Source organism: Anolis sagrei, chromosome 3, assembly GCF_037176765.1.
Source record: "Anolis sagrei isolate rAnoSag1 chromosome 3, rAnoSag1.mat, whole genome shotgun sequence".
NCBI lineage: Eukaryota > Metazoa > Chordata > Lepidosauria > Squamata > Dactyloidae > Anolis > Anolis sagrei.
In genome coordinates, this window is record NC_090023.1 from 102,121,707 (window position 1) to 102,146,299 (window position 24,593).

At 41.3% G+C, this 24,593-nt stretch overlaps 1 protein-coding gene across 1 annotated transcript in view; it reads right to left on the reverse strand.

The window, feature by feature from the left end:
• Window positions 1-9,307, reverse strand: part of VWA3B (von Willebrand factor A domain containing 3B) — an 81,386-nt gene extending 72,079 nt beyond the window's left edge. The window contains exons 1-2 of the mRNA XM_060769797.2: window positions 9,237-9,307; window positions 1,301-1,378 (exon numbers count right to left, since the gene is read on the reverse strand). Of these exons, the coding sequence (XP_060625780.2) occupies window positions 1,301-1,340 (40 nt within the window). The 5' untranslated portion in view covers window positions 1,341-1,378; window positions 9,237-9,307. The remainder of the gene's footprint in view (window positions 1-1,300; window positions 1,379-9,236) is intronic.
• Between the last annotated feature and the right edge of the window lie 15,286 nt (window positions 9,308-24,593).

Consider the following 24,593-nt stretch of genomic DNA (forward strand, 5'->3'; position numbering starts at 1 on the left):
AAGATAGCCCCTCAGCATTTCTATTCGAAGGCTGGGTAAACCATAAAGTGTGTTGCTCTTCCTTAATATCGCCCCTTGAAAATTATGGAAGCTTTTGTGCAGTGTATATAAGGAGAATGATATTTAATAGCAATCTTCATCTACTGACTGGTATAGAAATAAACATGTATCCCGTTTAAGCAAACTCCAGTGTTATTTAATAAATTTTAAGGTTCTCTTGAGAAGTTGGAATCTGCTAATAGATATTCATAGTGCCAAAGAGACTACACAAAATATAGTACAAAATAAATGGAAGGAGTATTGCTTTTCATCATAACTACCTGGCAGAATAAAATAAAAGTGAACACAGCCTTCTCTCCAACATGTCAGCAAGTGACACCATGTGTGCTCTATTTTCCATGTATTTAAGAGGCACCATTAATGAATATACATGTGTTTATTCAAGTGTACTCACATCATCATAGGTATTTGCCCAGCCTCACTTTTTCAATGGCTTTTTCTTTTCAAGCCATGTCTCACCTACTCACTGTTATCTCAAATGTTTGTTTTAAACCCCACTTCTTATTTTGTGTCACTTTCATTAGTCTCGTCTTCCTGCTGTCCTGCTATCTGTCTTCACTTGCTAAGAAACAATGCCTCTCTTGGCTTATAGTCCTCTGCGTGTGGTGAGGTCCTTTAACTGCATCTGTGTTTGTTAACGTGGTCCCAAGTCTACCTAAGTCCTGTGCCCTTTTTTTGTTCAATTCTTTATTTACTCTTCCTTTACAGTCTTGTTTCTACTCTACCACTACTCTTCTTTCAGCCCTCCAAACTATCTGCCCCTTTGATTTCCTTGTACCCAAGACCTCTATCCATTTGACTTCCATTTACTTATCCTACCCTCATATAATTCTTCTTGTAATGTGAAGGCCTGCTTGAAACAATTATCTCTGCCAAACAAACAATCTTTGTCTTAGAGAAGCTGCAAATAAATAAATAGGTTGTTGGCAGCTTCATTCAAGGATTAACTGGAGAATAAAGGCGCATCCCGTGACATCACACATGCTACACAAATATCAATTTATTTTCATCACTGCTGTGGCAAACTACAGAGGTTTTGCTATAATTGCTGTTGTTACTACTACCAGTACTTGCTTTTTACTGAAATAATCCCAAAATATAATAAGAGTTATATATGCCCTAAATAGGAAACAACTGCATTGGAGAGACTGGCAGCATAGCTGTCAAAACACAAACCAGCTTCATCAGAACTTTCAGCTGTAAATTATTTAATGAAATCCCATCATCTTAAAATACTCACGTTCACTCCAGGTGAGCCGCTTACCCACTTTGCCAATCATTCTAAACACATTGATTCTTTGTTTCCTCTTATGTTTTCCTTTAAACAAGAATGAAAAAGTGTTTTGGTTACACTGATAGCATCAACAACTACAATTAGGACTAGACCCAAATAGTTTAGATGCAGGACAAAGAAATGAGAGCTCCATCCATTTTATGAACTAGGAACTAAATCTACAGTACAGAATTAATGAAGTTTGACACCACTTTAACTGCCATGATTGGGTGATGTAGAAACAAGGGAGTTGTGGTTTGGTGTGAAACCAGAACTCTTTGGCAGAGAAGGCTAAAGACCTTGTAAAACTACAAATCCCATGATGTTGTAGCATTGAGCATGGCAGTTAAAGTGATACCAAACTGCATTAACTCTACAATGCAGATGCATCCTCCGTGTGTGTGTGTGTGCGTGCGCACAGGTATGTAGGTAGGTACCGAGAGAGAAAATGAGAATTTCTGCTGATTGACAAATGTCAAGAGAAGGATAATTGTAATCTGCAGTGTACCTGCATCCCTAGGAGAATCTGAACATTAGAAGTTTGGACACAACATGCTGAATGCCATCTCTCTTATACAGTGCTGCATCTACATCCGTGGTTCCCACTGCCAGGCCCGTAGCGAGGGGGGGGGGGGGTTAGGGGTTCACCCCCCTCCCGAAATGTTTCAGATTTTTTAAAAAAACCTGGTTTAACCATGAATTTTAACTGGTTAACAAAATCCCCATGCTAAGTCTATGAGATGCAAAAAATCAAGAGTCCCTTCAAAACTGCAACCACTATCTCAAGCAAATATTAGCAATTTATTCACACTGTCATTACTTGCAGCAATAGCCAATGTAGTTGTTCTGGTACAGCTGTACCAGGAGCTCCAACTTTATTTGCTTTGTATTAAATGTTTGCTTGCAGTCCTAGGTTTCAGGGACTCTGCAGATAGGTGGCTTCTTTGGTTGCAGTCATAGGGCAAGTCACCTGTCCATCATTGTTAAGTTTTGGTCCCGCACCTTGCTCAGGGCAATTGGGAAGCGAAGGGAGCCATTTTTAGTTAGTCTCAGCAAGGTAAGCTTATGTATAGGATGTGTGCAAGCTTCTCCTGTACAAAAGCTTCAACCCTTAAGACCTTCCGGGGGAGAGAACATCTACTGCCTTGCTGGTAGGCCCACAGTTCGACCTGGTAGCGGAGCCCACATCAGTAAGGATTAGATTACAGTCAGCCTGGGAGAAGTTAAAAAGGGGATTTTCCTTTAAAGAAGAAGTTATTGAAGACAGTTGCCTGTCCTTCGTGGGCAAGATTAGGAATTCACCAGTTGCCTAAAAGCTTGGAATCATTTGCTTAACTTTACTGAAGACAAGAGAAGTTTCTGTTTGATTGTTCATTAATAAAAGACTTTGTTGTGCTTCCCAAGCCATCTAAAGACTGTTTGTGGTGGAAACCTCTGAGAACTTCTCTTTAGGCCTCCTGGCTTCTCGCTGGGCAAAGGTTGAACATCCTGTTCTAAAGACAATTATTTACAGTCCCAATGCGTGACAGAACAGTAGTGAAGCAACCAAGTTTGGGGGGGGGGATGTTGAATGCTCTTATTAAAGAGGCCAGACTTGGTGGAGGTGGTTGACAGGGGCGGAGCTGCAGGCTATTGAAGGCTGCTCTGCCCTCTGCTATGCTCTTTGCTTTAGTGTGAGCTAGGAGGCAGGTTTCAACCCCACCCTGCGAAATTTTCAACCTCCCCCCCCCCCCGAAAATTTCAACCCCTCCCGATTTTTTTTTCTGGCTACGGCCCTGCCCACTGCAGTAACAACTAGTAAGTCACTCATTTTGTCTCTAAGGGCCCTTCCACACAGCCCTAAATCCCAGAATATCAAGGCAGAAAATCCCACATTATCTGAGTGTGGGCTCAGATAACTCAGTTCAAAGCAGATATTGTGGGATTTTCTGCCTTGACATTCTGGGATATAGGGCTGCGTGGAAGAGCCCTCAGGAAACAGAGTTACCTCTAAAACACTGATGACAGGTAATAAAGAAAAACTGAATTTACTGCCATTGTGAAAGATTGGACCCTGTGCTGATCAGTGCATGGAAAGGTTGTAGTGTCCATCTAGACAGAGCCAAATCAGATCCAATCCAGCTGTCTAGTGCTGATTTTGTTGGGAAAGTAGGTAAAGGTAAAGGTTTTCCCCTGATGTTAAGTCCAGTCATGTCCGACTCTGGGGGGTGGTGCTCATCTCCATTTCTGTGCCGAAGAGCCGGCATTATCCATAGACACCTCCAAGGTCATGTGGCCGGCATGACTGCATGGCGTGCTGTTACCTTCCCACTGGAGTGGTACCTATTGATCTATTCATATTTGCATGTTTGTGAACTGCTAGGTTGGTTATCAATAAGTATAATAACAATAATATGGTTGGGGGTGGTTTATTAAAAAGAGCTTGTCCGCAGGGGAAAGCAGATGAAGAGGAACATTGTCAAGACCTCTGAAGATGCTATTCTGTCATGAGAGAAAGCATAGGTTTAGCGTGATTATTCTTTTAAAAAATCATTGTTGTGGTCATTTTTTGCACATTAGCATCCATTGCTTGGATCCCTTGTTCCCATCTGTATTCCTCATCTTAGCTATACCTTTTATATCCATTGTCCTTATTCAGTGGGACAATGGAATGCAATATATAACAATCCCACAAAAAAGAAAGAAAAGGTGAAAAATAACTTGTGGATAAAACACTAGAGAAACACTAGAAAAATTGTACATCATGAAAGAAAGGAACATGGACCCAGAGAAGTATTGAAAGAGAATTCAGAATGAAATGGAATAAAACTGCATGAAGCAGTATGGGAGGTCCAGCACACTCTAAAAACTAACAGTGAACAGACTAATCTGAATCCTCACCCGTCTGAATATCAATATAAATAGACAATGTTTTTTTTTAAGGAGTCATTCTCTGAATTCTCTGGAGAGAGAAAAGTCAGGGTGCCAGTTTTTCCCAGATTGGGATGTCTTACTAAATAAACAATGAATTGAAGGTCTATGGTTTGCTTAGCTGCTCACACTCCAAACAGAACTCAACTCTTACTGCAAAGTTGCATCCAAGCTCATCAGACTGGACACACATCTGACATCTAAATACACATAGTACTGTATGTTTACATGGAAAAAGCAAAACCTAGTCCACCTTGGGATATATATATATAGGTCATGTCAGGAGTGACTTGAGAAACTGCAAGTCACTTCTGGTGTGAGAGAATTGGCCATCTGCAAGGACGTTGCCCAGGGGATGCCCGGATGATTTGATGTTTTTATCATCCTTGTGGGAGGCTTCTCTCATGTTCTCGCATGAGGAGCTGGAGCTGATAGAGGGAGCTCATCCGCCTCTCCCCGGATTCAAACCTGCGACCTGTCGGTCTTCAGTCCTGCCAGCGCAGCGGTTTAACCCACTGCACCACCGGAGGCTCCTACCTTGAGATTAACATTGCAAATTAAACAGCATAAAAAGTTGGCTAGTGTAACAAAATGCCACATTACTTTACAGCTGACTACAGTAGCTTGAAGCTAAATTTATGGCAAATGGGGAGAGAGAATGGGGGATATATAATGGTTCTCAAAAGGAACAAAAATTACTAGAAACTCTGAAAGAAAAGCAAACTCCAGAGTTCAACAAAAAGATTTTTTACAAGTATTTATTTATTTATTTACTATATTTGTATACTGCTCTTCTCAACCCTTGGGCGACTCAGAGCAGTTAACAATAGCAAAAATTAATGCTCAAAAACATCATAAAAGAGTTAAAAACAATTAAAACAGTAGCATAACAAACAGACAAAATAAATCAATAAAACATCTCATTGGCGTCTCATAGTTAAAATCAAGATCCAGTCTCATCATCCAATTGTTCCATATTCCTATGTTTGTTACACTGCTTATTCAAATGCCTGCTCAAAAAACCAGGTCTTCACTTTCCTTTGAAATGTCAACAGGGAGTGGGCCGATCTAATATCTATAGGAAGGGCGTCCCACAGCTGAGGGGCCACCACTGTGAAGGCCCTGTCTCTCGTCCTCGCCAAACGTACTTGTGACGTAGGCAGGACCGAGAGTAGGGCCTCCCCAGACAATCTTAACACCCTAGCTGATTCATAGGAGGAGATGCGTTCGGACAGGTAAGTTGGGCCAGAACCGTTTAGGGCTTTATAGGCTAAAACCAGCACTTTGAATTGTGCCCAGTAGCAAACTGGCAGCCAGTGGAGTTGGCACAACAGAGGAGTTGTATGCTCCCTGAGCGCTGCTCCCGTTAGTAACCTGGTTGCCGACCGTTGGACCATTTGAAGCTTCCGGACAGTCTTCAAAGACAACCCCACGAAGAGAGCATTGCAGTAGTCTACACGGGATGTAACCAGAGCATGGACCGCTGTGGCCAAGTCAGACTTCCCATATAAATCTATTAAATCTTGAAAATGCCACTTGACAGTTTGTTGTTTTGCTGCAACATACTAACATGGATATTCTTTTGAAAATAATTAAAAAGTTTATCTTAAGCTTAATAGTTTAAACTACTGTGGATTCACTTGAAAAGTTCAGAAAGAGTTCATCCAGCCAGACTTCTCCTTCGATTTGGGAGAATGCGTACAAATATCCCTTGAGCCTGAATTGTACTGAATGCTAAGATTTTAACAGATGCAGCCATCTGTGCAAGGAAAGCTATATGCCCCATAATAAATGCATGGATTTCTCATAAAGCTTCGAGGCTTAAAGAGTCAAGGCAAGAAACTGGCAAAGGTCCAACCAAAACACTCTGAAACCTGGGAGGTTGCCTACATATAGCTTTCTGCATTTGACTTGGGGGAAGGGGGACCAGCTTAGCTTCATTTCTAGTTTAGCTCAATTTAACAAAGAAAACGATTCCACTATCAAACATTAGCCTTCTCAGAGCTATAATGGATGTAACACTAACCCCATCCAATTCTCTGCTGTAAAGTTGCATACTTTGTCTTATAGGGGGATATATCAACATCTCCTCACGCTTTAATCTAGAAGGGAACATGATCAGACCTGACAGACTGTGCATAACTACATTTCTGCCTGATGCACTTGTGAATGAATAGGAGACATAGGGATCAGTGGGAAGCACAACACTTTGCCTCCAAGATACCCCCGTTTCCTCTGGATACACCTAAACCAGACCATAAGATATTGCTACCTGAGGCGAGGAAAAGATGGCACCCTCCTCCTCTCCGTGTATAAAGTCCATCCTGATTAGCAGCTCAGTCTTTTGATGTTGGTAGATGCCTTCAAGTCAACTAAGTAATAGTGACCCTATCATCGCCTTTTCTTGCCAAGACTTATTACTGAAGGGGGGGGGGGTCCATTGCCTCCCTCCAAAGATGAGAGAGAGTGACTTGCTTAAGATCATCCAGTGGTTTGAAACCTGTGTTTATTTGTTTATTTATTTATTTATTTGCTGTATTTATATTATCCTCTTCCTTCCTTTTTTCTCCTCCTCCTGAGAAATGCAGGGAAATTAAAAGTTTGGAGCTGTTGAAACAGCAACATCCTCCCAAAGCACAGACCCTCCCCACTGCCCCGGGCTCCCTTGCTACCCAGACTCTTTTTCTCACCTCCCTTCTTTACTTCCAAAACCCCACTTCCCTCCCATAGCTCAGGGAGTGCTTTGGTTGTGCTTTTCCTACATAGCAGAAGGGGGTTGAACTGTATGCCTCCTGGGGTTTCTGCTATTATTGCTGTTGTGGTGGGTGTTATTACTGCTGCTACTACTACTATTACAAAGGCTGGATGGCCATCTGTTAGGGTGCTTTGATTTGTGCTTTTACTGCACAACAGGAGTGGGCTGGATGGGATGGCCCCTGGGGTTGTTCCTATTATTATTATTATTATTATTATTATTGCTGCTGCTGTTGTTATTCTTATTATGATTACAAAGGCTGGATGGCCATCTGTTGAGGTGCTTTGATTTGTACTTTTACTTCATGGCAGAAGAAGCTTGGACTGAATGCTCTCTGGGGTCTTCCACTGAAATACTGTTAAGTTTGTGTTGGTTAAAGGTAAAGGTTTTCCCTTGACATTAAGTCTAGTCACGTCTGACTCTGAGGGGTAGTGCTCATCTCCATTTCTAAGCCAAAGAGCCGGCTTTGTCTGTAGACACCTTTAAGGTCATGTGGCCATTGTAAATATTTTAATTTTAAATATTGTGTTGTTCTTTTTTTTTTCTTTTTAGCACTACAAATGTATCAACGCATAAGCAGAATGTATGCATTTTTCACTTCAGAGGAAAAGTGTGATTAATAACAATAACATAAGGGGCCCCATGGTGGCGCAGTGGGTTAAACCGCTGAGCTGCTGAACTTGCTGACCAAAAGCTTGGCGGTTCGAATCCAGGGTGAACTCCTGCTGCTAGCCCCAGCTTCTGCCAACCTAGCAGTTTGAAACCAGGCAAATGTGAGTAGATCAATAAGTGCCGTTCCAGAGGAAAGGTAATAGCGCTCCATGTAGTCATGCAGGCCACATGACCTTGGAGGTGTCTATGGACAACGTCAGCTCTTTGGCTTAGAAATGGAGATGAGCACCTCCCCCCAGATTGGACACAACTAGACTTAATGTCAGGGGAAACCTTTACCTTTAAGTATAAAGTGCTATAATTGACATTATATTTTAGTTATGTAATAATTGTTTTATATCATGATCATGATGATAAGAAGGGGAGGAAGAGAAAAGGAAGAACAGAAGAGGAGGGGGAGGGGTAAGAAGAGGAGGGAGAAGAAAAAAGGGAGGAGAGAGCAGACTGAATGTTTTTATACTGTGTTTATACTGTTTTTATTTAAATTGTATAGTTATGCTTTTGGTTGTGGGCACCATGGTGTGCCAGTTGTTAACTGCCCTGAGTCCCTCTGCAGAGGTCAAGATAGGACAAGATACAAATGTCCGAAATAAATAAATAAATAAATAAATAAAGGAGGATGAGGAAGAAATAGGAGAAGGAAAGTGGAAAAGGGAGAAGAGGAGAAAGAGGAAAAGAAAAAGGAAGAAAAGAGGAGGAGGTGAGAGAAGGAAGCAATGGGAGGAAGATAAGGAAGAAGGAAGGATTCGAGGAGGATAAGAAGGATAAAAAGAGGAGGAGGAAGAATGGAAGGAGGAAGAAGAGGAGGAGGAAGAGAAAGAGGAAAAGAAAAAGGAAGAAAAGAGGAGGCAGGAGGTGGGACAAGGAAGAAATGGGAGGAGGATAAGGAAGGAGGAAGGAAGAGGAGGAGGATGAAAAAGAGGAGGAGGAAGAATGGAAGGAGGAAGAAGAGGAGGAGAAAGAGGAAAAGTAAAAGGAAGAAAAGAGGAGGAGACAGGAAGTGGGAAAAGGAAGAAATGGGAGGAGGATAAGGAAGGAGAAAGGAAGAGGAGGAGGGATGGGAAGGATGAAATAGAGGAGGAGGAAGAATGGAAGGAGGAAGAAGAGTTGAGGAAGAGAAAGAGGAAAAGAAAAAGGAAGAGGAGAAGGAGGGGGTAGAACAAAGGGATGAAAATGAGGAAGAAGAAGGAAAGGAAGAGGAGGAGGAGGAAAGAAGAGAAGAGGAGGAGAGAAGAAAAAGAGGAAGATGTAAAAAAGGAAGAATGGGAGGAGGAAGAGGAAGGAAGAGGAGGGCTGATGGTAGCAATATTGGTAACAATCTCACTCATTTTTGCAGTGTGGGTGTAGAGGGTGCTCTGCCCTCTCCGTCCTGCCGCTTGGCCCAGGTGCCAGCCAAGTCCTCCCAGAAGCCCCAACCTGGAGTCTGGAGAGCAAGAAGGATCAGCGGGGCTGGCAGTGGGGCCCCAATCCCATCGACGGGACAGCGACGAGGGCCCCTTGGCGCCCCCTGCAGGACAAGCCAAGCCAGGCGCCCCTTCCTCCTCCTCCCCTCCCCCCCCCCCTCACCTGGTTCGACCCGCTCTGGGCTTCCATCACCCCATTGTGTCTCAACAGAGGCGCCGGTTCCGCTGCTTTGGCTCCATCCAAGGCCCTGGCTTTTGTTGACGCTGGAGACGGCGGGGTTGCTAAGCCCAGGAGAGGAGCGCCTCCCTCTAGGGAGGAGGAGGAGGAGGAGGAGGAGGAGGAGGAAGGGGGCGAGCGCAGGGGAGGAAGGCGATCTGGATGTAGTTCAGCCTCGGCTGGGGGCCTTCAAGGCATTGCTCACTCATGGCGTGGGAACCAACGGATGCAACGACAGTGGGAGGAAGAGCAGAACTCTTGACTCAAGTCTAATAGGAAAAGGTGGCAGCACTCCATGGGCTCCTGTGTGTTTTAATCTTGTGAAGTTTGGGGTGTCAAAGTTTGTGTGACCTGAATCACATCTCCTCATCCAGATGCAAACCAACCAAACACTGCGATTCAAGTGCCACATCAGCACTCTAAACAATGAAAAACTATTGGGATAACATAAGCTTAAAGGAGTGGTGCAGTGGGTTAAAGCGCTGAGCTGCTGAACTTGCTGGCAGTTCGAATCTGGGGAGTGGGGTAAGCTCCCACTGTTAGCCCCAGTTCCTGCCAACCTAGCAGTTTGAGGTGATAGTATGATAGCTGGGTCCAAAAATGCTGAGTGTTATGCACATTCTGCAACGGCGGCTGTGAATAAGGGAAGGGGAGAGTGGCACACTGAGGAGGGCGGGAATATACTTCCATTTGGTGGTAGGATAGAAAGGAGGGGAGGGTTAGGATAAAGTTTAGGGTAAGGTTTAGGGCTTGGGGTAGGGTAAGCATAAGGATTAGGTTTAGAGGTTAGGGTTACGGTAAGGTTTAGGGTTTGGGCTAGGTTTAGGGTTTGGGTTACTATTAGGGTTAAGGGTTAGGCTTAGGATAAGGCTTAGGATTCGAGTAAGGCTTAGGATTTTACCATTAAAGAATTCTTACATTCCTTTTATATCTGTGTTCCGTTCTGCATTGCACAAACAGCGCTCTCAAAGGAGCAAAGCGGAAACAGCGTAAGGCTCAGAGCTTCTGGACCCAGCTTTCATACTATTGCCCAGTTTGAAAACATGCAAATGTGAGTAGATGAATAGGTACTGCTTCAGCAGGAAGCTCTCCGTGCAGTCATGCTGGCCACATGACTTTGGAGGCATCTACAGACAATGCCAGCTCTTCGTCTTAGAAGTGGAGATGAGCGACACCACCCAGACTTAATGTCAAGGGGAAACCTTGACATTTTAAGCTTAAAGGAAGTCTATCCTAGGGTGCATCTACACTGTAGAATAAAAGCAGTGTGACACCACTTTAACTACCATGGTTCAATGCTGTGGAATCCTGGGAGTTGTAGTTTTACAACCTCCTCTAACAAAATGTGCTGGGGTCTCATCAGTTACAAACCCAGGATTCCATTGCACTGAGCCACGACCATTAAAGTGTGTCAAATTGCATTTATTCTTCAGTGTAGATGCATCTCCAGATTCCTGAAAGAGCAGTAGAAAATGATCTTTTACATACCAGTACAGGCAGTCCTCAAGTTGCGAACAAGATAGGTTCTGTAGGTTTGTTCTTAAGTTGAATTTGTATATAAGTCAAAACAGGTATATTTTCTTAGTATAATTCCAGCCAAAATCTATATATGTAAGGGTTATCTGGAAAATAAGGTTACAATATTTTAAAAAAATACAAATAATGAATATATTTTAATAAAACTTACATGGATTACAGCATAGGTATTCCATTATTTTTCTACATAATCATCATTCAGTTCAATACATTTTGTCATCCATGGGATGAGTTTTTGATACCTGTGTCATAGAAGTTTCCCTCCATCTTTTTCAGCCAGTTCATCACTTCGATTTCTACCTTGTCATCGTCAGAAAAGTGTTTACCCAGGTGTTGCTTCAATTTAGTGAACAGATGATAGTCACTGGGTGCAAGATCGGGGCTGAGAGGGGTAGTTTAAAACATCCCTACCAAATGAAGGCAACAACTCTTGTGTTGCATTAGTGGTGTGCGGACCCGCCGTCAGCATCCCACGACGTTTGTTTTGCATGGCTCTGTGAAGTTGCTTTGTGGTCTCACAATATATTCCATACTCATTATGCCACATGCTATCTTGACATTACGTCCTCTCCATAAACTGAAACGATCTTGCAATGAATCACAGCAACGTTCATGCCCTTAGCATTTAGGTAGCATATTACTGCACAAACTTTGCACTTGGAGGGAAACAGAATGAGGACACTCATCTCTAATCTTCACAATGCCAGTCGATGAGCGCCTGATGACTGGTACTTCTCGTTCGCTTCTGCTGGCTTCCCACTACATGGCAATGATACCAACTTTCCCTGCAAAAATTCCCTGCAAGAGCCTTGTAACCTTACTTTCCAGACAACCCTCATATTAGCTTTGGATATCATAGGGAAGGGTTAACACCTCTGTGCGGTTTGTTTTGCTGCCTGTGCTTTTCCTGTTCAGAAGATTTCACCTCATTTTCTGTCCCTGTGATAGTTAGATTTTGAAAAATTTGGCTTGCTGTAGAAACAAGGATTGGCGAGAAAGCTTCCGTGGAGTCACCTTTTCCCTAGGATAACTCTTCCAGGAGCGAACTTCCCTTCCAAGGGATAGATTTCTCTTATTTCCTGTTGTCTCACCTCCATTCTTAATTATGAGTCATTTGTAAGTCGGATGCTTGCAACTTGAGGACTGCCTGTTGCATATTGCCACACATGGGAGGGGCCATAGCTCAGTAGTAGAGCTTTATGTGCAAAATACAGTACTTCCTTGTTTTTGCGTGCCTTTAGGTTGTTTCAGAATAACAATAACTCTGGATTTTGGACTTTTTCAGATTTTGGAACATAAGGAATATTTTAGAGATGGGACCCAAGGCTAAACAAGAACTTCATTTGTATTCCAAATACACATTATAGACACAGCTTGAAGGTAATTTTATTGTTGTCTCTTCACGTCATTTCTGACTTATTACTACTCTGAGGAAAATCTATCACAGGCTGAGATTGTGTGGCTCGCCCAAGATCCCCCAGTGAGTTTCCATGATTGAGTAGGGAAACTCCAGAGTTATAGTCCACTTCTCAAATCACCACACTATGCTGATTATAATTGTATACACAATATTTTTAATAATTGTGTACCTGCAACAGAGTTACTGGGGGCTATGATGGTACAGTGGGTTAAACCTCTAAGCTGTAGAACTTGCTGACCGGAAGGTTGGCGGTTCGAATCTTCAGGATGGAATGAGCTCCCATTGTTAGCCCCAGCTTCTGCCAACTTAGCAGTTCGAAAACATGCAAATGTGAGTAGATCAGTAGATATCACTTTGGCTGGAAGATAATGGTGCTCCATGTAGTCATGCTGGCCACATTACCTTAGAGGTGTCTACGGCGTCTCTTCAGCTTAGAAATGGAGATGAGCACTACCCCCCGGAGTTAGACTCAACTAGACTTAATGTCTAGGAGAAACTTTACCTTAACATAGTTAGTATTCATTGAACCTTCAGAAAGCAATATTAGCCACACATATGGACAGTCTTGGGTTTTGAAAGATTTTAGATTTTGGAATTCCAGATAAGGTCTGCTCAACCAGTATCAACCAGAGGAAGAGGAAACAAACTTAGCACAATGAGTGTCGCAACCCTATCAATATCAATGCAGTTTGGTCAGTAGTTCTAACATTGAATTTACTGATCCAGCTACAAGTTTCTTGATGGCTTGCCAACAAGTGAACTTTATTTGTAGGAGAATGAACCTTATATAATCAACATGACTTGTTTTTTTACTAAGAACGTAATAATATCAAAGAGTACCATTGTTTTTCCCCATAAATAGCAGCCCAGGAAACACAATGGGATTCTATATCACTCTTGGAAATCTAAACAGATAAATAACATCATGTCAGCCCAGCAGTTAATTATGGTACAATAAATATAGCAGGGAAAAATATAGCTCAGTCCAATTGTAAATCGAAACAGCCAAGTGAGAAAAAGAGCATTGAGCATTTAGCTAAACCTAAAATTAAAAAGCTTGTGACTGGGTCACAGATTGGGCGTGGAGAGGAGGAGAGATTTGTAGTCATTCTGATTAGGGAAAGAACTTTCCCTAAATTTAACTCCTTGATCTTTTGAGTTTTATTTTCTCTTTCAGCACAGCAGGCAGGTTGTCTTACTTGAAAAAGCTTTCATGGCTGGAACATTTCTGGGAAATGCAATGAGAAAACTGAAACTGTGTCGTGCTCAGCAAATTTCATATGGGCAACTTCTTCATTTCTCTGTTTGTATTCCAGTATGACCTCCATGGTGTGTAAAGCTTTGTTGCAACACAGCACTTAGTTTCAATTTCCACTTCGGTCTTTTCATCCCTAATTCATTCATTTTTTAATTAAACCAGTTCAAAACACAAAAATTGAAATCCTCTGAATGCTTATTTTGAACTTTGAGCTGCAGGGTAGAACCAGTCAGGTGTACTCAAATCCCATTGGTCTTGATGGATCAAAATGTTTAAATCTGACTCTATTCTATTGTGTTCTGGGTAAAGTAAGGTGCATTTGGACTTTGGTTTCCAGTGCCAGTGGAGAAACAATTTGAGATCTGAGTATGTCAGCACACAAACCATGGCTTTGCTCCTGTTGTTTTATGTTTCTCTGCAAGCATTTACAGAGGACACCAGCAATGGCATCACTAGGGATGGTTGACCCAGTATAATATCCATAGTCTCAGTCTCATGCTGTCCAGAACCTGGGATTTGGGGGTCTCAAACCCCTTTTACACCGCCATATAAAATCTGGTGCGCACTCATATAATCCAGTTCAAAGCAGATAATGTGGCTATATGGCAGTGTAGAAGAAGCCTCAGTGTACCACAATGAAGACCTAGACCATGTAGCTCCACATGATGCTTGACCAGGTGACACTCATATAATCCAGTTCAAAGCAAATAATGTGGATTATCTGATTTGATAATCTGGACTATATGGCAGCATAGAAGGAGCCTCAGTGTACCACCATCAAGCTCCACATGAGGCTTGACCAGGTAAGTGCACAAAAAAAATTATAGACTGTCATTTAGGTGCCACCTCCATGGACATTTTTCTGTACAGAAACATCTCAGCCTACCTGCCTGGCTTCCCATGCACAAAACCAACAAGTCTGGGTGAGATACTGCACACATGTTTATAAAGTGTCATTTTAGTGTTGCCCCTTTTAATTGTGCCACCCTGTGTGGACTGCCCCTGTCTCAGGCCCCAGTGACACCACAGGATGATCATTTTTTCATTATGTTGATATTTCTAACAGATGGTGCCATCTTTTTGACTGAGTCTATCTGCTACAGATCATAAGGAAGGCTGAGCAAAGGAAGCTTTTGAACTCTGATGTTGGAGGAAAATTCTGAGAGTGCCTTGAACTGCAAGAAGATCCAACCAGTCCATACTTCAGGAAATAAAGCCTGATTGCTCACTGGAGGGAAAGATATTAGAGGCAAAGATGAAGTACTTTGGCCACATAATGAGAAGACAGAAAAGCTTTGAAAAGATAATAGTTGGAAAAATTGAAAGAAAAAGGAAGAGTGGCCGACCAAGGGCAAGATAGATGGTATCCTTGAAGTGACTGGCTTGACCTTGAAGGATCTGGGGGTGGCAACCGCTGACAGGGAGCTTTGGCATGGGCTAGTCCATGAGGTCACAAAGAGTCAGAAGTGACTGAATGAATAACCAACAAAATCTGCCATAATGAAGACATCCCAAAAACAGGACATACAACCAATTTGCTAACCAGTCCTGCAGGCTATCTGACACCAGGGCATGGCAACACCTCCCCCCCCCCCCCCCGGTGCAAGGGACAAGCAATCTTTGTCCTGATCCATTAACTGCAACTGGACTTCTTTGTTTTTTTCTGAAACTACATAAGGTACCAGAAGCCAATGACTGAGGGACCTGCACCAATCCTGAAAACACCACTTTGAGCAAAAATGCTGTAAACCGAGTGTATCGAATTAATTGAATTGGACTAAGGACTATCAAATCCTCAAGAATTGCAGAAGTTTCCAGGCAAGCAATCATTTTGTCATGCAAACTCAGCCCATGGCTTCCCCTCTGCAACCCTCTTGTATTGTTGAAATATGTGTGGTGGTGGGGGTTTTTTTGTTTTGTTTTTTGCTCCCAGCTATGTTTATCAGTCTCATCATCCATATATTAACAGACTAGAGTGCTTAAAGACTAGCTTGGACATAATATATCTTCTTTGATTACCTAGAAATTTCCCCAGAGGGAAAGAAAAGACATATAAACTCAGCCACGAAATATTTCCCCATTATATCATGTTTAAAAGCAAGAAGTGAATGTACGATGGCCCACTGCAAACATAAAATTAGCTACAACAGTGCAGCTTAGAAAGTGAGGAAGGAGGACAGACTATTTCAGAGATTTGTTGTAGTCCTGAATATGTCTGTCTGTAACTTACAAACAGGTTAAAGGGAAAAAATGAAAGATTTTATTTGTTTTTGTTATTTTCTCTCAACAAAACTAGAAAACCAAAGGCTTTCTTATTTGGAATTAACAAAAACTACAGGTAAAACTAAGTAGCAATAGTCAGGCAGACTGTTGTAACATATTGTATATTGGTTGGTGGAAAGTGTTTTTTTCCAACAACTAGAATCCCCCAAATCTTCCAGATGGTGTAGAGATTTTTATAGCCATACCTCAGTTAACAAAGTCTTTGACAGAGAAGTTCCTTTTTACAAAGTATTGTTATGCCCTTATGATCCCCGTCAGTTTTGTCCTCTGTCTAGCTGTGAAAAAAATTGTCACAAGTTTCAGTACTGCGAGAATGGTAAAGGGAAGGCGGAGAAATGCAGGCTTTCTGTGTCAGATTTCAGGAACATATCTGTAATAATGCAATGAGGCATAAGCTGGGAAAATGGGATTCTGCTCCATCCAGTACTCCTGTTGCTCTGCAAAATAAACAGCAGCTGACTCCAGAGAAATAGAGAAAAGAAGAAAGCAGATGCACTGCCTCACCAGTTACTCCCAGCACATTAATGAAGTGTAAGTCTGTAAATGTGAGCACTAAAATTGAAATGATGTGAAAAGTGGATAAAATTTGCAATGTCATCCTGGGATAAATTTTGGAAGAAGCTTTTAAGTGCTCTCTAGAAAGTTCAAAGTGTTGTTTGCTTCTGCAAAAATCTGGCCTGTTTCATTTACTTTCTCCAAAGTTCTAAATGTGTTTACACATTCTGCAAAAAGATCTCTAAACTGCTCTTAACTGTTTTTATTTTTGTGGTTATGGTGTAGGATACTATTCTTTCTATGTTTATTTATTTATTTACTATATTTATACCCTGCCCTTCTCACCCTGAAGGAGACTCAGAGCAGCTTATAAGTAGGCAACAATTCAATGCCGCATGTACAGACGTAGAATAAAAATAAACACGTGCATCAAAAACGATAAAATTAAAACATCTGAACAATAAAACCAATTATTAAAACTGCATAATCCAAAATCATAGTCCAGGAGCCATTCCGGTCATAATTGCACTTATTCCATATCACTTATTGCACTGAGTTTACTGTCCAAAGGCTTGGTCCCATAGCCACATTTCTACTTTCTAAAGGTCAGGAGGGAGGGAGCTGATCTGATTTCACTGGGGAGGAAGTTCCATAGCTGAGGGGCCACCACTGAGAAGGCCCTGTTTATAAGAAGCCCAACGTATTTTATCCTTTGCTGAAAATCTCTTTCAGTATTGCTGGACTGTTACATAATAAAAATGGCCAAGTGTATGGAGATTCCAGCAACTCCAGAATTTTCTGCTGTGGTTAAATGAAATGTGTGTTGACCTTCAAGAAAGCCCATTGATAATATATGGTTTGAAATTATAATATTGTTTGATAATAATAAAGAAATATTAGATTGCCTGGAATAAGAAATAGTGCAGGAGTTAAGGGATGGTAATTAACTTTTTATTTATGTTTATATGGTCCAGTTGTGTTCAACTCTGGGAGTTGGTGCTTATCTCCATTTCTCAGTTGAAGAGCTGATGTTGTCCGTAGACACGTCCAAAGTCATGTGGCTGGAATGACTGCATGGAGCACCGTTACCTTCCCACCGGAGCGGTACCTATTGATCTACTCACATTTGCATGTTTTTGAGCTACTAGGTTGGCAGAAGCTGGAGCTAACAGTAGGAGCTTACTTTGCTCCCCGGATTTGAACCAGTGACCTTTCAGTCAGCAAGTTCAGCAGCTCAGTGATTTAACCCACTGTGCCACTGGGGGCTCCTCAGTGGAGATATTTCTCCTTTATTATAGTCTACCTAACTCCAGACTATGAAGTCTTTTACAGAAGTGATGTTTATTAGACCTTTTACATTACAAGAAAAATGGGTGTCTTCCTCATTGAGAACCACTAGTAAACAAAAACCTGAGCAGCTGTAGTTCCTTACTCAAGGCATGTCTAGACCCCTCTAATTTAGGGACTGTATTCTCTATGTTTTCACATTTCTATCCCTCATCTGACCAGACATGAGGAATGTCTCAGCTGTGCTAATTTCCTGCCAGTACAGGCAGCTGTTGAATGACATGGAGTGAACCCGATAGTACTATTTTTATTTACATTCAATGTTTGTATCATTGAGGTGTTTCCTCCCCCAGATTCGAGCCTGAAGAGGCAACAGGAACCCTGCATCCTACAATTCTGTCTCTATTCTCGTTTTGTCTGGCATATACTTGCTCAACTTTTGCAGACATTCAGAAGAATAGCAGGATAGCAGTAGCTACTACGTGAATGCTGCCCCCATGTAAGGGATGCTAGTGCAGGGACAGAGTCTACAGCAGCTGCAGCATGTTGAAGATACAGACAAGCTTGCACTAGGTAAGCATTTCAAATGAGCTTGAAAAAGCTACTACTTTGCATTGCTGACTGGAAGATTCTGCAAGTTGTCATCCAAATGTAACTTTTCCAAACTCTGTACATCAATCTGCCTGAACATCACCACTGACTTGAAAGCCTATTCAACAAAACTCTTTCCAAAGGAGACTGTGGCATGTCTGAATTCATATGTAGATAGGATAGTGCCAGACTATAGCTTCTTAAAGACTCTATATAAGCTCAAGGAAATGGGATCAAGGGTCCTTATTAGTTCCAGTTCAGCTATTTCCTGCTGAGAGACTAAGCCCTGATAAGGGGAGTGTATTGTCATCAATTACCAGAACTGTGAAGGTCCTTCTTTTGCATTACCTTTAATTGCTTTCTGAATTTCATTACAGACAGCCCTCCATATCCATGGATTCTGCATCCAGAGATTTAACCATCCACAGCTTGAAAATTTCCTGCCTGCCACCTCTAAATAAACATCCAGGACACATATATACAATTTTGCTTAAAATAATTGTGATGATTTTCACTAACTAGAAGTTAAGTCAATATTCCTTTGGGAAAAGCAATCTTCAAGAAAGTGAAGGTTATGGTGTTGATGTTGAGTCTCCATGTCTTCCTGGAGGAAGACTTGCAGCAGCCGCCAGCTGAAAAGCAAATGAATCCCTTTAATAAACGGACACCCCGGTGTCCTTTTGTCCACATACTTGTTTCACTGTAGCCTTCACTATCTCCTTTTTGCTTTCCTTTTTGCTTTCCCCACCTGCCCCGGTTACCTTGTGCTCCCCCTGTGCCAGAAAGGGCTTCTCTCCCCTCTCTTTCCCCATTTCCACTTCCTCTTTCCATCCGCTAACCCTGGGTCAAATTCCATACCCCAAAGACTTATCCACTTATTAGGCGATATGGGACCCTGTGTGTGTGTGTGTGTGGGTGTGGGTGTGGGTGTGGGTGTGGGTGTGTGGGTGTGCTGTGATATTTTGTGTTTTATAATTTCATTAAATATATTTGGAGCCCTAAAGCCACTGCCACGACCTTGGTGACTTTTCACCGACACTCCTTGTGCTGGGATTCCCCTTGTGTCTCCCTGGTCTTCACCTCATAGGACTCAAGCACCTATCATCTTTGGAATCAATCCATTTCTATTGATTCCAGGTTGGACTGACTACACAGTGGATGAACGGACCCTGAATAGGGCTAACCTTCTTTTGCGCTGTCATATGGACAGAAAGGACTCATAATTACCTGGCACCTTTCCTGGAGTTTGGGAGGTCCTGCTACCATTTTTCCTAAATGCCATTTCCCTGGAACAGATGCTTTAATCTCATCATTCTAGAAAGTTTGTAAGGTCAACAATGGACACAGGCGTGTTGGTGCCAGATCCACCTGATGGGTCATTCACTGGACAATCACTGAAACAATAATCCTCAGGGACCTGATGGCTCAACTTTAGAATCATAGAGTTGGAAGAGACCTCGTGGGCCATCCAGTCCAACCCCCTACCAAGAAGCAGGAAAATCACATTCAAAGTTTTTTTAGTCTTGAGGTTGAAACACAGTGACTCATTCAAAAAACTATATTCGCCTTTGTTTTTCCTGACCATCACACCCCTTGCATACCATTGGAGAGCCAATATATGCATTGGAAGTGGGAAAGCTCTCTGATTGGCTGCCAGGTGCTGCAGCCTCTCCACATGGAGGAAATCTTCCCAGCTGCTTGTGACATCAGAGACAGCTCTGCCAATCAGCACAAAGCCAGCCCAGTTGGGTGTGCGCATAAAAAACAAAAGACAGAAATGTATAAAATGTGTGTTTTGTCTGTACAATGCATGTCAGCTTCTTTGAGTGGCTTACTGCTGGCTGTCATCCTTTCTGGCCGGATTGAATAAATTACCTCAGTGGCTTCTGGTTCAACTGGTAAGACTTCCTTGTTTGGGGAACATTGGCTTTTAGCTTTGGGTCTCACCAGGCATGGACTCTGCAACCTGGTGCCGGATCTCGTTACTTGATTGTTGGATCTCATTATCCATGTATTGGGTCTTACTATCCACGGTCCAGATCTCATTATCTGCGAACTGCTCTGAATTGCTCAATTTTAATGTTAACCAGAAAACCAAAGGTAGCATCATTGTGCACCTTTAAAACAAACCTATCCCAGGGCTTTATTTGTGAGATTTGTTCAGAAGACGCAATATATTCACTAGGATATGAACTAAGAAAATTACCACATCATGGTCTAATAGCATGTTAAAGCATCGCAGACTCTATCTCATACAAAGCTGGAACATGCCAGCATAGCCCTTCTTTCTATCATACACTCCCCCGAATAGTATTGTATGAACACAGATTGTGCTATTTGATGGCTGAACCATCTCGTAATTACTCAACCTATGATTTATGCTGCCTAGCCTATGCCCCCTTTTTTGACTAAAAGGACTACAAGTTCAAGATTTGAGGAGTTATTACAAAATTCTGCCATTATTATTTTTTGTTTAAATTACTGTGTCATTTCACAATTGTGTAGTAATGCAGTTCTGGATTGCCACGTACCTATAAATCACTTTGTACCACCCCACCCCCCAAATCAAAACAAGTATGGATGACATAGACTTTAATTTATGCTGCGAAGGGTTGGTGTAGTTATCAATGGAAACCTAGTTTTGGGGTTCTAGTGCCAGCAGTACTCTGGGGGTAGCAATTGATGACAAATGTTAGTCTATTTGAATCCAGCACACCATATCACAATTAAAGGTGTATGTCCACATTCAAAGGGCAATCCTAGTTAACAAAGCAATACTGATAGTACCTTCATGAATGTTGCTGAACACACAAAACCAAAAATACCTCAGTAGAATATCTCCCATGAAGGGAATGCTTATACAACAAAGAGGAACTGCAATTGTTCCAAGAAAGAACTGGAAGATTGTGCAGTTTGTGCAGTGAATTTCTTTTAAAAAAATTAAAGGACACAAAAAGGAGAAGTAATGGCTATGCAGCCAGGGGGCCTCTCCATTTGCTCCCTGGAAGTTGAATGGATGCAGCTCAAGAACAGGGAGTACTGTAAACCATGTAGATTCCTCCAGTCTCAGTGTGACACAGTGCTAGTGACTTAGCACATTAGTCTCAATGCTGGAATGAAGTGCTTTCAGAAGACTGTTCATATGTTTCCCCCGTGAATTCAAAGGCACAACTAAGCAATGAGGAGAAAACTGGAATGTCCCTGTTTTGAAAAAAAAATCATGTGATAATCAGTGTTAATCAACCACAAACACACATCCCAACCCTCGTATGATAATATCCTAAGTCAGAAAGGGTCAATGGCCCTGAAAATGAACTCCCGAATGCCCTCCGCACCCTTCTGTGACTTTCTGCAAACAAATACAAAGTTTTTGGTAAAAGATTCCTAAAGAGAAATGTTCCAGGCACACCATGAGGCTTTTCCTTTTTTGCACAACTAGGTATCTAACAGTCAGATCTTATGCAGAGATAAAATGTGAAAGGGGCAGGGGAAACATTATGTCTCATTTCTGAGAAGTTGTGAAAGATGTATCAACAGCAAGCACAATCATTCCAAAGCTAAGAAGGACAAATGTTTTCGTCATAGGTTCTCAAGAATTCCCTCAGTCCCCTTGAAAAAGGAAGTTTTGTTCATCCACTCTTACGCAATCCACAAAGGATGGTGTTAGTATCTTGTAAGGCTAGTTTTAAAAGACAACACACCCCATCAAACCTTTTCAGAGGATTTATCACCAAAAGTAGCCCCTAACCAAGCATAAATACTACAAAATGGTGGCAATTTTCCTCCTTCTATTCCTAAGTCTCCCAAATCTCTAAAAATAGATCTAAACCCAATCTTGACATGGCATCATATCAACTACTCTTCTAGAAAAATGTACAAATGCGGCCCACCAGGGATTTGCTGAAAGAAATATTTTCCTATCTCCAGCACAATTGATTAACTATTTTATTATAAAGTATTTGTTTTACTGAAATTTGTTTCCAGACCTGCATCTCCTACTTTGAGTTCCATAGCTGAAAATATTTATTATTTTATTTATTTATTTTATTTCTACCCCGCCTATCTCTACCCCAAAGGGGACTTAAGGTGGCTTACAAATCCGGCAAAAATCAATGCCACAAAGGTAAACAATAAACACATCTCATCAAAACATGAACAATTTAAACATTTAAGCAATTGAGCAATTAAAACACATATCAATCAATTAAACAGATTAAAACCTATAAAATGCCAAGTCATAATCGCATGTCTCAGTAAAACATATTCACAGTCTGCTTCTGATTTTGCACTGCAAGAAAAGCATTGTTATCGGAAATGGAAAGTCTTGGAAACATTTTCCTAGATGTAGATGTCAGTCACAAAACAGAACCTCTCGTATCTTTTTAGGGAGAGCTTATCTGTGGAAAATTAAAAAATGTACATAATTGGGCTTACAAAATCTACCTTTCAATGCTCTGTCCTGAGTATAGAGCTTGAGAACCACCTAATTTCCCATTGAATTGTTTCAGATCAGAGCTACTCAGGTTGAGAGATGGTCTAAATATCTCAGGATTGGGCCACCTGAGCTCAGAATTTAAACTTTCTCCAAAACAGCTGCATATGCCCCCAGTAGCTCACGTTTCAGCTTTACTGCCAGGATGCCTTGCTCTGCACTGAGTAATTCCATTGATTGTAGCAAGGATGTTCACTGTGCATTATAATTTGTCATAGGTGTCTGAACAGCCAAACTCCTGCTGTTTACCTCTTGGATATCAACAGGAAGTTGTAATCAGAAACAGCAGGTGTTCAGTTTTATCACATTCCACTTGCTGGTGTACTTAGATTTCAAGAGCTAATTGAAGGGCATAGATAGAACTTGCAACACTTGTAAAGCTCAGCAAGTAAGAAATTGCCACTTGACTAATATGTGCATCCTTAGTTTTCTGAACAGGTATTAATGGTTTGTAAAGTATTTATTTTGAAAAGATTCTGTTTTGGCTTCAAACAACTGAAACAGGATAAATATTCTGTATGAAGAACTCAACTTTAATGCAATAATTTATGCCAAGTATTCCAGGCTTTGAGCCAAGAAACTTGTCATTACATAAACAAACACATATACACCCTGGATTTCATGCTTGATCAGTTCTATAAGAGGCAGTCCTTCCATCCAGGAGCTTGTATTTGCTCTGTGTTCTGTGTGGCATACATGCAAATTTCAGATAATTGCTGATATATTTTTCCAGTACAGTCAAAAATATAAGTATTTTGTATCTGTTTCTTTTTCTGCAGCATGATCATTTTGGGAAATGATTCTGTGTAAATGTTTCTCGTGCTATTAAAATTCATGCATTTTACCATCATTGTTTTAAAGTCATTGCAATGTAGGATGTTGATAATACAATAGTTCTGGTGGATGGTTTTCATCATTTCCTCTGCAATTTTCTTGCATATCATTATCATTATCTTGTTATACTAATACCTGTACTAATTATATTAATACCAAATTTACATGTATATGCATTAGATGCCTGGATTATTTCTGTTGATATGTGAATACTATGTGTATACCAAATGTAATCATGTAGGTATCTTCTATTGCATTTATATTTTCAGTGATCTCAGTGGGATGAATAGAGCTTCCCCCACCTCCCATATTACCTTCACCATAACTTTCACAGGAGAATTACCAGCTCAGGGTCACCCAATGACTTTCATGAGCAAGTAGGGATTTGAAGCAGCATTTCCCAATTTCAGACTGGCAACCCGAATATTACTGAAAATGTTACTGAAATTGTTTGGCGTTCTTTATGTCAGCACAGTTCATATCATCAAAGCGTTAACCTGCTGGGAACACAGAGGAAGTCCCCAGTGCATCTGTTTTCACTTCCTCTTAGAGTCTGTGAAAACCTAGACTTTTATTTAAAAGTGACTGGGGGTTAGAATCTTCCGTTTGTGAGTCCCAGCTTCTTCTACTACTCCTTTCTTCAGCACAGTGGGTCCTCTGTACTTGCAAATTCAATCATCTACATCTTGAATATACAGTAGAGTCTCATTTATCCAACATAAATGGTCTGGCAGAATGCTGGATAAGCGAAAATGTTGGATAATAAGGAGGGATTAAGGAAAACCTGTTAAATGACAGATTATGGTTTTACAAATTAAGCACCAAAACATCATGTTTTGCAACAAATAGACAGAAAAAGCCATTCAATACATAGTAACATTATGTAGTAATTACTGTATTAACAAATTTTGCACCAAAACATCACAATGTATTGAAACAGCTGTGGATCCGGGCAGGACACAGACTGCTTTGGATAATACAGAATGTTGGATGAGCAAAGGTTGGATAAGCAAGACTCTACTGTATATATATTTTTAATCCAAAAAAGCAAAGCTTGATTTTACCATTTAATATAAGGGACACCATTTTACTGCACCATTACATATC